General features: G+C 38.1%; 2 protein-coding genes across 4 annotated transcripts in view; one reads left to right on the top strand and one right to left on the bottom strand.

The window, feature by feature from the left end:
• Window positions 1-937: 937 nt before the first annotated feature.
• gga1 (golgi-associated, gamma adaptin ear containing, ARF binding protein 1) lies at window positions 938-14,043 on the bottom strand. Its single transcript, XM_030134247.1, has 17 exons — window positions 13,989-14,043; window positions 13,177-13,261; window positions 11,461-11,536; window positions 11,253-11,351; window positions 10,781-10,904; window positions 8,341-8,441; window positions 8,048-8,128; window positions 7,677-7,814; window positions 7,483-7,564; window positions 7,241-7,351; window positions 5,300-5,440; window positions 4,887-4,930; window positions 4,588-4,778; window positions 4,218-4,468; window positions 2,712-2,881; window positions 2,415-2,525; window positions 938-1,493 (listed from the first exon to the last, which is right to left on the bottom strand). Exons 1-17 carry the CDS (start codon window positions 14,029-14,031, stop codon window positions 1,383-1,385), a joined length of 1,959 nt encoding a protein of 652 aa, XP_029990107.1. The 5' UTR covers window positions 14,032-14,043; the 3' UTR covers window positions 938-1,382.
• Window positions 14,044-14,134: 91 nt separating this feature from the next.
• micall1a (MICAL-like 1a) overlaps window positions 14,135-16,341 on the top strand; it is a 20,297-nt gene continuing 18,090 nt past the window's right edge. For 2 of the 3 annotated variants that reach the window (XM_030134168.1, XM_030134158.1), the window contains exon 1: window positions 14,138-15,079. In XM_030134168.1, the coding sequence (XP_029990028.1) occupies window positions 14,937-15,079 (143 nt within the window). In that variant the 5' untranslated portion in view covers window positions 14,138-14,936. Of the gene's footprint in view, window positions 15,080-16,341 lie in introns of all 3 variants that reach the window. The other variant, XM_030134177.1, reaches the window with a different exon arrangement.

The following is a 16,341-nucleotide window of genomic DNA, read 5'->3' as shown; positions in this document are numbered from 1 at the left end:
TGAACATGAGAACATATCAGTTCAAACTACATATTTGTTTACATATATATATATATATATATATATATATATATATATATATATATATATATATATATATATAGTGGATTTTAGTAGTGGATTTTACATACATATATATATAAATATATATATATATATATATATGTATGTACAGAGCAAAGGAATCTCAGGCACATGTGGTAGAATCAAACCAGATGTGAACTCAAGATTCAATATGTCCCTCTTTGCGTCAATCAACAGCAGAAAGGTAGCAAATAAAAGAAGAAAATGTACTGGAAATGGAATGATTTCATGTGCAAAAAAAAAGTAAGCGAGTAGGTGCATGTGAGTTCAGGTTGTGTAAAATAAAGTCCCCAAATCAAAGTCCTGAGTAAAATATTATGTGAGAAATGTGATTGGTTGGAAACAAAAGTGCAGAAATAAGATAAACTTCAGTATATGAACAGATGTAGTGTCACTTATTACGGCTTAGACACAGACATTGCTCAACAGGAATATGGCAAAACAAGTTATAAACAATAAAACCTAGACTTGCCAACACTTAAAAACAATCTACCACATTCAGTCTCCCTGGATACACAACAGGCTTTTCCAGTCATTGTATAACAGCATTTCAGATCAACTCACATTCACTGAATTGATTCTCAACCTTAAAGGGAAAAAGTCTTCATTGGATCAAATGGTAAACAATACAATGGTTTAAATATTGGATTTTACAGTAGCATGTGCTTCATTCATTTCTATAAACTTGTGTGTTGAAAGTTTTTGTTGGACAGAGAGGACTGGTACTGGCAACTGGTATGTTCAACATCATAACAGGCAACTGACAATTCAATATCTGAAGAGAAGTTTCCTTTGGATTAATTCTCTTGTAGAAACCCCTTGTGGTAAGAACACTCAATAAAATACTGGATACTCCGATTGTGACAACAGTAAAAATAGGAGCATTTTAAGTCCCAAAATTGAGTATGTAGTTTTTAAAACACCAGCTGTTAAATGTAATTCACATGACACGGGTGATATTAAAGTCTGCAAAAACAGATGAATGCACAGTTTTTACAAGGCTCAACTGCACTCAGTCAGTTTTTTCTATACCACATTGTTGAACTGATAGGTGAAGGAAAAGAAGAGCTACAAAACCCAGACACGTAGATGATTGAATTAGGACAGAAAAGTCTGTGGAAGAAGGCACAAGGTAGAAGCTGGATCCCACAACTCCACTGGTCTTGTCAGTCTGGATTACCAAACCAGAGTCTGAAATCACGTAAATGCTATCAACACCAGCAATTTGGGGGCAACTTCAACCTAAAAATCGAAATAGGAAGCAGCAAATCAGATGACAGGGAAGTCGTTCCTCTGGACTAAAGGTTCCCCCAGGTGGTCGGAGGGGGAAACTGGTCCACGTCGCCGGATTCATCATGAGACTCATCGCCGATGTTGAATGTCAGCTTGTATCGCAAACGCACCTTCTCCTGCAACACGACAACCAGAGGTTACCTCAAATCACAGGCGTTGCTTAAAGATATTCAAAAAATGGTATTTAATGTATTTAAAAAAAACAGAGGAGTATCTTAATCATGAACATTAGAATGAAGACAAACTCCTTCCAACATGGAATGGGTCCGATTCTAGTTCAGTTAAAAAGTCCATCAAACAACTGCGCCTGATCCAAAATGCTGATGCTCAAGTCCTCACTAGAACCAAAAAAGTTGACCACGTCATACCAGTTCTGAGGTCTTTACACTGGCGTCCTGTCTCTCAGGGAATAGACTTTAAAGGAGTTATATTTTGCTTTTTTAAAATGGAATTATGCATTTTAAAACATTTCCCTGTGGTCTACCTAAACTGAAAATGAAATAAAAACTCTTGACCATTTAGTTGTTTGTTTACAAACAAATTTTGTTAAGCACTGTAATTTGTTTTAAGGAAAAGACGATTTTATAGCAGCTTGTAATATTTGTTGAATATTGAACTGAATATTTCTTTAAACAAACTTTGTTATGCTTTCTAATTGTTGTGCACTAAATGTTCTTGTTAAAGGAAAGAAAAAGTATTTTATTGCTGCAATAAATGTAAATAAGTTATCTGTTATTTTTTTGCGGCTCATAATCTGACTGCTTTGACTAGTCTTTACAGTAGTCGATGACAAGTCAACTATTGAAATAGTCATTAGTTGCAGCCCTAGCAGTATGTTCCAATCAAAGAATTGGCCAATTATTAAATAATTAAAAAACTTTAGAATAAGACTCAAAAGAACAAGTCATCAAAAATCACTAGACTGCACCACAGTTCCAAGAATCCTGAATGAAACCACTTCCAGAACTAGAGGTAAGTTGGTGTAAAAGGTCTAACAGTAAGATGAACCCAGAGATGGTGTGACAGATGTAGAGTACCTTTAGAGGGTTAGCCAGCAGCAGAACCTGTGTGATGGCTGCTGGAGGAAGAATGGGATTGAAGGCTGGGAGTTCAGTACTGGAGGGGGGCTGCAGCTTCACTTTCATTACCTGGATAATGTACATATATATTAACAGCTCAGCTCAACGAATCAAACGCCTGATAACTTGACAAACACAGTTTTCAGCTAAACGATGCCAATTCTCTGACAGATGATCTTCAAACTGGACCAAGCCTCCTCCTGTTTATGTGAGTGTTTGCTGTTCACACCATGATGTGATGAACAGACCACATACCTTAGGCACAGCAGCCTGGAAGCGGATGTTGGTGACGGGAACAGGAGCTGAGGACAGCATGGAGATGATCACCACCAGCACGTCAGGCCGTGATGGTGGACAGTCACGAGCAAAGGTAAATAAAACCCGTAGGCTGTGTTTATCCAATACAGTCACTGGTAACAAGCTGCCTGAAACATACATCCAGACACAGAGGGGCACATTTACCAGATAGCCAAATTGTTGTTGAGACATTGAGCCTGTTTACACAACTGTGGGAGTAATTACCTCTTTACCTCTGCCAGGACGTATTGTGATCACTTTGCTTTGTGTATTTGTGTGCGTGCGTGTTTGTTTGTTTGTTAGCAAGATAACTCAAAAAGTTATGGACGGATTTTCATGAAATTTTCTGGAAACGTTAATACTGGCACAAGGAAGAAATGATTAAATTTTGGTGGTGATTGGGGGGGGGGGGGGGGGGGTCAGATCTGTCTTGGCGGAGGTCTGCACTCTCCAAGTGCTTTTCGTGTTAGATAATTGTAATAGCCAGATCTTATGCCTTTACATGCACTTTAGAAATATGATAATTGGAAAACCCTGTTAGACATTTCAGTCCATTATTGGATACTTATGTTGTGCTGGACTCAACATCCCATTATTGTATGCAGCTCACGTTTGACTGTGTCACTTCCTTTTTCTACTACTTAATTGTTTTTACACATGCGCAGATGTAAAAGAATTAAATAAATCAGATGGGTGTACATGCATAAAGACATCTGAGTATTGGGGAGAAATCCAGGTGTATTCATTCGATTTCTCATAATCAGATTACAGCTGTTATCTGATAAAGCAAATCAGATACTTTACATGATCACTTGAATAATCTGATAATTTCAGAAATCAGGTCATGATCGCAGTATTACTGCACATGAAAACGGGCTCAGTTAGTTGCTGAGAAAATTAGCCAAATAACTTTTAAGTTGCTGTAATATAGTACATGAGGCCTATTTTTCTTTCTCGGGTAGTATTAGGAAAGCTGATCATGTCTGAGCTTATCGACACTCTGGTATTTTACTCTTTGTCCCCAGGGCCCGTTTAGCACTGGAGTTTGGTACCCATCCCTACCTATTGCTATCCAAGTTCTTCCTAACTAACATTAACAGAAGATACTCCTCCTGACCAGAAATGTGGTGTTTTCTGTCTCGTCATTGGTCTCAGCTGCAGCCTTGTGGACCATCTCATGTATGTGTTCTTATCACGTCATTTAACAAAAAATAGTACAGAAGTTTTAGATGGAAAGAGGGGATTAGACTGAGGAATTTTAATTTAATACTCCCACTTCTATTTTATGTTTTTGTGTGTTCACGTTTTTATAATGTTTTATCAGTCTAGTCTATGGAAAAATGAATTTACGGTTTACATGACTCAACAAATCCAGAATGTGGTCATATTGACAATACTACTTGAATACATTAATATGTTAATAAGTCAAGACATTTTCCTTAGTGTCTGGTATGGTTTGCTTACTAGGCTTGATTGTTTCCAGAGGCACGGTGATGTCAGACAGCACAGCGCTATCATGAGGATCAGCAGCAGGTGATGAGCCTCTTTCAGATGTTGCGACGCTAGGAGCGTTGAGAAGAGCATCAGTCTGCTCCAAATGGACGCCAACATTAGAAGTGGACCCAGCAGCTGAAGCAGGACTGGGTCTGGGGTTGGAACTGGTCTTAGTCTGAAGATCACGTAAGGTGACTCTAGACTGGGGCTGGAGCTTATCCCTGCATGTGTGAACAAACACAGGATTGTGAATAGAAGCTTCAAAAAACATGGACTGTTATTAATAGTGCTTCAGTAATTTTTTTTTTTATCCACTCAACAGCTGGTCTGTTTCTCTTACCATTTGACTTGCTGGCTCTCTGGAGGTAGGGACTGCTGTAACAACGTCTTTCCCAGCAGGTCTAACTCATCCATGGCTTTGGGAGCAGCGGTGGGACCCCCTGTTGGTGAAGCCTGCTGCTTCTGGGAAACAGCTGGAAGTAACACCGCAGCTGGGACTGACGGAGTAGATATTTCTGTGCTATTGTAAGACTGAGAGACCAGCAGATGGTCAAAATTCAGATTAGTGTGTTTAAAGAGACAAGAAGTTACAAACACGCTGTAATATGAGCATAGACAGCATAACCTCCAAACCCCTACCTGAAAAGTGCTCTGAGAGTTGAAGTTTTCTGCTACATTCAGTCCTAACACATCAGAGACAATCAAGATTAATCCATTTCTTACTGAATTATAAAGGTTTGGTCAATTAAAAATGTAAAAGAAAAAGTGCATTAGACAAAGCTCATAATAAAACAGGACTGACTGACTACATCTACAAAGGCTGAATGTGTCAGTCTTTGTTGTGGTCTAAGCAGGTGGGTCCCTCTTTTGAAGATTCCAGGTTTCAGTACAAACAGCTGGAGGGCTACACCCTAGCCAGTGAAAGCAGAGTCTAATAGCTGTGATATGTGCTTACACAGCTGACTGGATCTTTTTATAGGATGTGAAAGCCATTAGGTCAGTAATCTACTGTGCATAAACCAGATGATTTGTCAGCAACGAGCTGTGCTTACCCAGTGACATGAGTTCATCATCTAGGAGGCTGATACCCATATTCTGAGTCAGGGCTTGGAGGCTGGAGGGCTCTGAGCTGGACGCTGCTACAGAGGCTGATGTGTTTATTCCTGTCAGATCTAGAAGTGCTGAGCTGCTGCCTAATGTGGACAAACAATGATTCTGAGTTTAAAGTTTCAGGGTTTTAACAAGTTAAATTTAGATAAAACCTTTTAAAATTTTGAGGAATGCAGACCTGTTAGAGGTAAGGGGGTCACATGCAGGGGGCAGACACTAGTAATGCTCACAGTGTTAATAAAGAGCAAGTGGGTGACGGCAAGTGTTTGCTGGTGGTATGGCAGCCTATGCCAATCTAATCCCTTTTTTCTAAATACAAAATTTCATTGCATAAGACCTGTTAATTATCAAGTTGTTTTCAACAAGTTTCATCTAAATACTAAACACACTGTGTTTCAAGTCACATCTCGCATGGAAAAGAATCTATACATTAATGCATGGGTAAAATAAATTCAAATCAATATATATAATGTAAAACACTGAAATGGACCTCTTACCTGCAAAACAAATAATAATAGATATGTTTGCTTAAAAGTAAGTTTTGGATGCACAACTTTTACTTGTAGTGGACAACTTTCACTGAGTGTATCAGTACTTTTACTTTAAGAAATGATCTGAATACTTCCTTACACATGCGTCTCAGTTCAGGACTGTGACCTTTTAACAATGGAATGTGATCATGAACACAGTTTTAAAAACAATGTACACAGCAAAACAAAAAATCCGATTTGGGCAGTAAATCAGAATCGAAGACTAAGGCTGGCAGCTAGGTAGGCTACAGACCACAGACTGGCTACAGGACTGGCTACAGGCTCCAATATGTTACAGTCTGATCAATACAATGTTAATATGATCATACTACAGACGTTTTAAGGCCTAAAATTCACATAACTGATGAGTTGATGAATTTTGACTTTATTAATAAATAAAGCTCTGGGAAAAATTAAGAGACCACTGCAATTTTCTCTGAAATCAGCATGTCTGCATGTATGACAGCCACTCCATTCCAACACAATTTCAACAATTTCAACACAAGCACACCTTATTCTACTGAATGAACACCTGATCCATGTCTTATTTAAGAAGAAGAAGTATAAACACTACTCCTGTGGCCATCACTATCTTCTTACAATAGGAAAAAACAGTGCTATTAGTACTGCAAAAGTAATTGGAATCCAAAAATGACTATTGAAAACTACTGGACTTCTGCTCTGACAATGTTCCCAAACTCTGAGGACTGGTTCTTCTATCAGGACAATGCTCCTGGTCTCAGCTAGGTCAGTAAAGGTGTGGATAACGGACCACCAGATGAAGACCCTGTCATGGCCAGCCCAATCTCCAGACCTGAACCCACTTTGAAAACTTCTGGAGGAAGATGGATGGTCACAAGCCATGGAACATTGCTGAGCTTCTTGAATTTCTATGTCAGGAGCTGCATAAAGTCATCCAACAGCAATGGAGGAGAGCCAAGACACGTGAAAGCTGTCATTGAAAATCAGGGTTTTTCCACCAAATACTGATGTCTGAACTTTCCCCAAGTTACAACATTAGTATTGTGTTGTTTAGAAATGAATATGAACTGGTTTTCTTTGCATTATTTGAGGTGTGAAAATATCTGCATTTTTTTGTTATTTTGACCATGTTTTATGTTCCACAAATACATGCTCTAAATAACAATATTTTTATTTGGAATTTGGGAGCAATGTTGTCAGTAGTTTAGAGAATTAAAAAAAAATTTCACTTTACTCAAACACATTCCTATAAATGGGAAAATCAGAGAAAGTGATAATTTTGCTGTGGTCTCTTATTTTTTTTCTAGAGCTGTACATATATATAAAATTAAAGATGCAAGTTGTATTTTTGCAAACTAAACACACACCTACCTGGTTGTGAAGGTGTTGTTATACCATCTTTGTTAACCTCCTCTCCCTTTACCAACTGTCTGTACATGTTGATGACCTGTGTCAAGCTGTCATTGGCCTGTAAGATATCCGCTGTAAACAGAAAAACAAATCATTAAACTAACACTAAAACTATTCTACACTATTTACAACAAACTTGTTAGCATTAAATGTGTATAATTCTGTAAAAGCCAAATGTTGTCTACGACGTCAGTAAAACACACCTAGGGCTTCATCATTATCCTCTGTGTCACTGGCTAATCGGAACAGTGTGGGCCTCATCTTTTCACAGCGCTGGTAAAGATCCTGGAAGCAAAAAATGTGTTCAAAGCAAAACAAACTTTTTAATCAACACTTGTAGCAGCAGGAGTGTGAATGTGTGTGTAAGGCTTGTGTGAATGTGCTGAGCTGGGTTTACCTTAATGAGCTCCTGGTTGCTCTGGGAACAGCTCTCCTTGCTGTAGCCCTCCAGCAGCTGGCTCAGCAGACTGACGCTCTCCTTTACCTCCTGGATGGCGTTTAGTCGCTTTGATACCTTTTCCACACGCTTTTGGTCCTGTCGAGGAAGAGAATGATACAGTTTGTTAGACATTTTAGATTATATTATGGGTAGTACAGCAGTAATGTCAAAGACAGTTCTTCATCACTGCAAATCTCATATGACATAACTGTGAGGACTTTTGACATGAAACTGCTGTTAGAGAGCAATTCATGAGACCAAACACAGGTAGAGATGCATGTGATCTTGTGTGTGTCGACATACTGTACAATATAAAGCTCAACACCCACCTCTTGAACCATTTCCTTAATGAGTTTGTTTGCTGCTCTTAAATCTTCGGGATGAGTGCTGTTTAATAAGCGGGACAGCGTCTACAAAAACAGGATAGGCCAGAAGTGGAAGAGGAAAGAAAAAGAGGAAGAGGAGTTTGTAAACTGTTGGCCATGGAATAAATTTCCCAGGAGTTCATCTTGCACATGTTTAGATGGGTAGAGAGAATCACTTATCGTACATGAAAGTGACACAATATAAAATGGAAACTCTTCTTCATGAAGCATTTTTGAGGTGGCTGGTGCTTCTTTACCTTAGATTTCTCCTCATCGTCAAAGATGGCACTTTTGGCTCTGGGTGGTGGGGGTGGGAGGGGACTGTCATGAGGAAGGACAGGATCCTGCTTGACAATGCCTGGAAGAGAACAAGGACACCCATTAACCTTTAGATGAATACACAGTCTCAGTTATATATATTTAAACTGTATGGACTTCTCAGTAACAGAATCTAGGTCACATATGGGCCTGGTCAAGGGGAGGTATACATGTGTGGTAATAAAAATTTAAATTGTCCCCCAATACTCCATTACGGCTCTTTTGTTTTGTTTTTTTTTAGCAAATTGTCTAGTTTTTGGATCTGTTTTTGGTTTTGAAAAATTCCTATTGACCCAAAAGTTACAGCCATATGAAGACGGGCATATCTGCTCAGTGAAAGCACATCTGGGAATTGCAATTTTCTCATTTGTTTTAAAAATTTTCTAAAAATTTGAAAAATGTAATATATGAAGTTATTTTTTCCATATTTTACTTTTTATTATGTGTACCCAACATACTGTGTTGATATTTTTATTATACTTTTTCCAAAAAGTAATTTTTATTGCATGTAAAGTTTGGGGCCTGGAGATATTAGGCATTTGATCCGTTACCATGAAATTACTGGGGTTTTAAATTTTTTTTTTAATGGTTTTACTTGGAACTGGATAATAAAAAAATTACAGAAAGTAAAGATATGTATACCTATTTTAACATATCTTATTGAAAATTTTCTATAAATTGTAGATATGTGAACTATGCATGTCTTTTTCTTTGATCCGTTACCGATGAATATGTTACTTGCACTAAATATTGTGCCAAGCCATCCTGAGCACATGGTTACATAACATTTAAGCTTACCAAGCGTACACAAATATGAATTAACATCAACTTCTGTATTGATGAAGAACAGGGTGTGTCAGAATTAGTAAAAATGTATTCCCTTTTTACAATTTATTAGGTATATGTAACAAAAACAAAAAAGTGATGTTCTTTTTTTATGTTACCAGGCTTATTTTGCCTTTTTTTTTAAACCACAAAAATGTTATTTATGTAAATCATCAGTCTTGCCATATCAAAGTACTTATCTACCAAAATATGTTTTATAAGTTACTTTAGGTTATATAGTTGAAGCAGTACACCCATTTGAACAGCAATTTTTTTCGACCCGTTACTCCTTGACCAGGCCCATATGCAAACCAGTATCATCAGCACCAGAATTTGTATTTTTTCATGATCAAAAATGCCATTTATTTCATATATAAGAACTATACGACTATAATTTAAAATAAAAGGCTTTTCGTCACAATGAAATTGGTCTCATGTTTATGGCTCATCCTCATAAAAAGAGAAGTAATCCTCCTTTGCACATAGCATTATTTGCTAAAGCAAGAAAAGATAGGGAAGTAAAAACACATCATGAGTGTTGTATGTCCCAATACTGAAAACTTTCATGGACATATTCATGTACCACTCCATAGCAAACACAATAATGACCTGTATTTAAATATTAAGACTATTAGAAACCATGAGGTGGGATACTGAAGTGCTGAAACATCTGGACCTGCCTGAAAGCCTCCTTTCATGACAAATTGATACTTAAATTCTTTGAATCAGGGGCATGACCTAAGAATTTCCCCTTAATTTAAGAGTAGATTTTTGTAAAAATAATAGTTATTGTCAAAATCCTTAACACTTAAAAGAGCTGCTAAGGTGAAAAAACTGTTATAAGAATGGAAGAGGACTAGAAAGGCTGGAGAGTTTCTGAAGAAGAAGAGAAAACAGAGGAATGATCAGAGACATTGTTATTCTATTTAATGGAAAATATGACTAAAACTAGACCTAGCAGTGCAAAAAAAGTGCTGGTTTTCCTTAGTTTTAATTGTTCATGGTGAACACTAAAATGTTTTACACAATGCAGAGCCCTTAATACAAAGGCTATTGTTAATAACTGTTCTCATGCAGTCTTTCATCCAAAGAGTTTGAGCCTCCACAAATCAAGGCTTTCCTCATTATACAGGAAAAACTCCAACTAACACGAAAACTAAATAAAAGTCAGCTAAAGTGCAACAGAAAATACATGCACATGGAAAACTAGTTGAAACTAATCTGACCGAAAACTAATCAAAGTATAACTAGGCAAAAAGACATGAAGTAGAACCTCATGTTTTCAGACACTAAATTCTACTGTTAACCCTGTTGATTTCACCATCCATCTTTCTCTGTTGATTATCACATGAAAGAATTGTTTGATCATCTTTGAAAAAAATGCGTCTTAGCAGCGGTGTCAACCCAGCCTCCTAGCTAACATAAAATTTTTGTCCATTCACTGCTCAGATTTGGTCTAAGAATGTTGCTGAAGTTAGGAGTTAGGAACCAAGTTAGGAGTTTTCTGACACAATTCTCATGATGTTTGTGCAGTGCAGATAGAAGAATACCCACCCTGTTTTTTCAGCATTTGATAAGCATCTGCTATCTTTGTCTCCTCTGGTAGTCTCACAGTCCAGCTGTACATCATTTCTAGAACCTTCTTCTTCACTGGTTCTGGTGCTCGGGAGCCCAAATACTGCAGCGGAGAGGACAATGATCCAATAACATTTATCTAATACTCACCTGCATCTAAGACATACTTTGTTTTAAGCAGTGTTGTGACTTAACCTTAAAATAATACTGTTGTTCATAATTAATAATATTGATATGCAAGATATATTATTGGGCTGGTCTTGATCAGAGATTTATCTGCAAAATTCTGCAAATCAGCAGCTTGAATCTATTTTCAGTATTGTCAATGCTTGTGCTGAAGATCCTAATTTATTGGTACATGCTGGAATAATGTGCTGGGAATACCACTGAATCGCTCTGAAATATAGATACATACAACAAAAATTACAGCATAAAAGGGTGAGACATTTACCTTAGGTGAAACCACTTTGATGAGTTCATTGAGGAAACGGAACTTGCCCACTTCAGTGTGAAACCGCTTACCGCAGTTCTTCATGCATGTTTCAAGAACCTGGGAATTTTTTCATGTCGGTAAGTTTTACCTCAGTAAAGACAAACTATTAAAATAAAAGTTTTGATGTACAAGGAGTGTGTCAATAGCACATGCGGAAATGACTTACTGTAAGAGCTTGCATAGCCTCCCACTCCTGAGGAGACTGGATTTTGTGGGCCAGAAGTCTGGCTGCAAACTGAGGACTAGAAACAGATGAAAATAAACAGAATAGTACTGATAATATAATGAATACAGACTACAATGACAAGCAAAGCAAAGTCATTTCCAGAAAACAGTTGGTTTCCATCGTAAATTTCTAAACGTAATTGAAGAAGATGATCGTTGAAAGATTTAATCTCATATGTTTTCCTCAGAAAATGCACATCATGTGGTCAAATGTGATAACTCTGCAATTAAGAAGTTAAAAGTATTATGTTTAGGGCCTTCTTTTTTTCCCTTTTTGATGAATCCTATAGTTAGGGTGGCTCAGGCTGCTCTTATTTCTGCTGCTATAGGCTTAGACTGCTGGGAGACTCCTCTTGATACACTGAACTCTTCTCTGCTCCTCATCCTCTTTGTCCTCCTCTTCTCTGACCTCCTCTCTCCTATCCTTTCTCTTCTATTTATGCCCCAGCAAATACATGTTACTGACTTGACTTCTTCCCTGGAGTCTCTGTGCTTTATCGCCTCACAGGTTTTCCCAGGATCATCACAGGTTTCCCATGGACAAACTCTGGACCTGCTGCTGTGGTCCTGCTTCTCTCCTACCTTCATCGTCATCGTTCACTTATCCATATAGTTGTGATAGTGTTGATTATATAGTTCCACAGATGTTCGAGTTCAGCTTGCTGTGCATCAATTGCATCCATGTGTCTCTCCCTACTCCACACCTTCTCCCCCTCTACCCCAGTCTCTCTGTCTTTTTCTCTTCCTTTAACCTATCTCTTTAACCCCAACTGGTCAAGGCAGATGGCCATCCTCCAGGAGTCTGGGTCTGCTCGAGGTTTCTGCCTGTTAAAAGGGCATTTTTCCTCACCACTGTCACCAGTCACAAGTGTTTGGTCCTGGAAGATTCTGTTAGGTTTCTGTAGATTGGCTTAGAGTCTGGTTTCGACCAGCTCTACATGTAAAGCGTCATGAGATAACTTTTGTTATGATTTAGAGATATATAAATAAAATTTGATTGATTGATTGATTGGTTGATTGATAGGGCTGTCATAATAATGATATTTTAGTTGATGATTACTAAGCATAAAAACCTTAATTTAAGGATTAAACTGTTTTTCTGTTTTATGCTACTAAAAAGCATTTCAGATGAATTTATTTCCACATGTATAGACTACATATTCTTACTTTTAAGAATCTTGTAATGAAAAGGGTGCAATGCAATGACGTCAAATCTAAAACAATGGAACTTGATGAGAAAATAGGATTAAAATATGATATTTCTTAGTTTCATCTGCCTTTTTTATACAAATAAAGGGAAACTAGTACCAAAGTTATGCAAAACAACCGTAGTTAGGGCTAGTAAGTCTGATAAACTGAGTATGAAAGAAATGTGACAGTCCCACAATATGTGAGCCACAAAGCTAGTGACCAACCTTGTACTAAACATGAAATCAGTAATAATGATGCTAAAAATAAGGCTCTATATTGTTACCCCATGTTCCTTTTTCACACAGCCCATTCTCTGCAGCTGTGGAGCTTGAACAGTGCATGTTCAAATCCACCTTTTGTTCATGACAAACAGAACTATGATCAACTCTGAATCAGAGGTGGTATTCACCACCACCACCATCATCATCATCATCATCATCATCATCATCATCATCATCATCCTTACCCCTCTGGTTCATTGTTGAGCTGCTCATAAAAGCCCTTGATATTGTCCCAGTCAGTCTCCTTATTGAGTGGATTGGTGGCTTTGTCTGGACAAAAGGAAAACAATCACATTCATCTCCTCCATACACAATCTATATGGTTACTATACTGTTCTTGCCCTTACATTCAGTTAATGTCATGCTCTCTACCATGTTCTCAGTTCTGTTACCAATGTGCACTCTGCAATTGTATGAGTCAATTCATACCTATCTCATGTTCAAGTTAAAGTTGAGTTAATTGTTAAATGTTCAGTCAGCCGCTGTAACCAACCTCTATTTACAAGCATCTGTATTCAGGTATGAAGCCGAGAACGACGGCTAACCATTTACTGGAAAGATGCGTGTATATCCTGAGTAGGTTAACACACAGTTCCTGATTTCACACAGATGACTCACTAGTCTGGGAAATAGTCAGCAGCTAACTGGCTAGAAGGTTAGATTTACCATAAAGTAGGATAGGTAGTCACCTGATATTCAAATTACATTGTCATGCCATGCCGAGAAATATCACCTTAAAACGCGATATAAGCGATAACATGCAAACAGCACAAAACACATACATTCTTTTTTGGACTGAGTTTATTTGTTATCGCCGCTACACTTTTTGATTAAATGACACTCGCTCCCTTGACTCGTATAGATATTCAATCCCCGAGGACAGCAGCATGGCCGACGGTGTCAAATTAAAACAAAGGCCCTCTCTCGGTTTGTTTTATAGTATACAGACTGCCGCTCGGTGTTCAAAAGTTAATCGCATATAATGCAGATGACTTACTGATGTGAGACTCCAGGCTAGCCTCATCTGGAGGCGCCGCCATCTTTCGGCAATTCTAAACAAGTAACTAGTATCGCGTGATTTTGTAAAGTATCGCGTGGTTAAGACTTTGCTCTTTGTCGCCCCCTGTATGCAGAAAGCGACAGCATCGTGACATTGAATAGGGCGACAGGCAGGGTGCCAGTTCGTCAATCAATGCACCATGATGGCTTGGCACCGGTGCTCTGCTACTTTGATAAAGTTCGATAGTTCATGATACGTATTTTTTTCAGTTTGATTTGATTTTTAGATTAAGAGGGCGTTGCTTGTGGCGCGCCTTGCAGCAGACTTCTTATTCGGCATTTTAACAGCCCTTGCAGTCACTGTACCAACAAACAAACACCGTCGTGTGGGTTCCACCTCAAACCCGGAGGAAACTGTCACATCTGCTTCGACTGAAACGGCACCATCTTTTTAAACCGGCAAGGATGAATTTCATGGTGCCACTGCTGAGCTAAAAAAGAAGCAAACCTGCGAACTAAAAACAGAAGCTAGCAGGGGGCTATCGTGGCGAATTAGCTAACTCAAGAAGTTTCTTGGCGGAGCTACTGTTACCGACTCTGGACAGCAGACGAGTTTTTAACGTGGAGGTTCTGGTCAAAGGTTCACATGAGAAGCAGCAAGAGCAGTTGGAACAAGCCCATACAGCAGATAAAGAAGTAGGGTCATAATGCAGATTGTAATTATAAAACTTGGCCAGCTAACGTCAAGCTAGCTCTACAAGCCATGCTATTTTTTACGTGACTCAGTGGCTGTAAATGAATGTAACGTAACGTTTTCGCCACATCGGGTGTTGTCTGTTCACGGTACTGATGACTCGTGTTTGACTGGAGAAAAGACTTTGTAGTGTCCTCTCTCACAACTGGGACAAGAACCTCTATTTTCGCTCGGGTTTTATGACAACTAAAAATGGGATCTTTGAAGGCTCTCCAGGAGTGGTGTCGGATACAGTGTGAAAATTACAACGATGTGGAAATAAAGGACATGTCAACGTCCTTTCGGGACGGTTTGGCATTTTGTGCAATAATACACCGGTACAGGCCAGATTTGATGTAAGTAACACTACAACTAATTATAAATCATTTATTATTCATGTTATAATTTACAGGTATGGCAGCTTTTAAGTTCTCATAGAATAGGTACAGACTTGGCAGATGCATAACAGTTGATTTTAACCTTAAAACCAGCAGCATGACAATAGCAAGATCAACAACTATTGTACTACTTACTTACTATAATATTGACTATTGTTGAATTGTACATAGATGTGTAATGAGTAGGGTAATCTTCTAGGGATTCATAAGGCTTTTAAGCAGCTGGGTATGCAATACTACTGGTAAAATAACTTTGTGCTCATCACATATGCAGATACATCACTTATGTTACACATGCAAACATTATGTTCTTTAAGGATTTAATTCTGCAGGGTTTATCATATTCACTTACAGTAGTGATTTTATTTTTATGAACATGAAGCAGTGAGAGGTCAGTTTGCTGTTATTAACTTGGTTTGACAAGTCCTACCCTGTCTATAACAACACACCCCTCCTCTCTGCATTTTGCACCTACACACACAGTACAGTACCAACCACAAAACTCCACCACGGTATCAATGGGATTAAAAAGACTAATTTTAGGAATGAGGAAATGAGTATTTGCATTTTTTTCTCTGACTGAAGCCAAAACAGAGATTGTCAATTGACTCATTCTTTCACTTGTGAACTCACAGTTTGTAAACAAATTGCACCAGCCCTTTCTCACATATTTAATTTCTAAATGTGCATCTGTGTGTTCACACTATCAATTAAAAAACTGTTCAGGGAAAGATAGTCGCACATGAAAAACTAACAAGATAAGCTTCCTTTTCTTCTTGTGTCAAAAACAATGCCCAACACACAAACATCTAAAGTCATTTTCATGTATTTGTTGTCTTGAGACATATGCGTCTTTTTTTGTTACATGTATTTATTACCATGTCTTTGTTTTACTTTTGGACTGTCTAGTTGCTTCATCTTGTATTTATGTGTGGTTGTGCTATTGCAGCTATATATCACACTATTGCCTAAGCCAAACAACCCCACGGGAACAGTAAGGTATATCTTATCTTAAATTAATGGAGTGTGATATTGGGTGGAGCACATTGTGTTTTCCAGTGTTTGCATCCCCCAGAAGGGCCAGTAAGTGTTTTCTCTAGATGTTGCAAATCAGGATAAGGGCAGGTTTTGTAATGGGACAGTAAATATACATGGAAACTTTAATCTTCATATGACTCCCATTGGTCATGCATTTCTCCAGAGAGGTGCACTATAATGTG

The sequence above is a fragment of the Sphaeramia orbicularis genome, chromosome 1 (genome assembly GCF_902148855.1).
Source record: "Sphaeramia orbicularis chromosome 1, fSphaOr1.1, whole genome shotgun sequence".
Classification (NCBI taxonomy): Eukaryota; Metazoa; Chordata; class Actinopteri; order Kurtiformes; family Apogonidae; genus Sphaeramia; species Sphaeramia orbicularis.
This window is presented reverse-complemented; position numbering and strand designations above follow the sequence as displayed.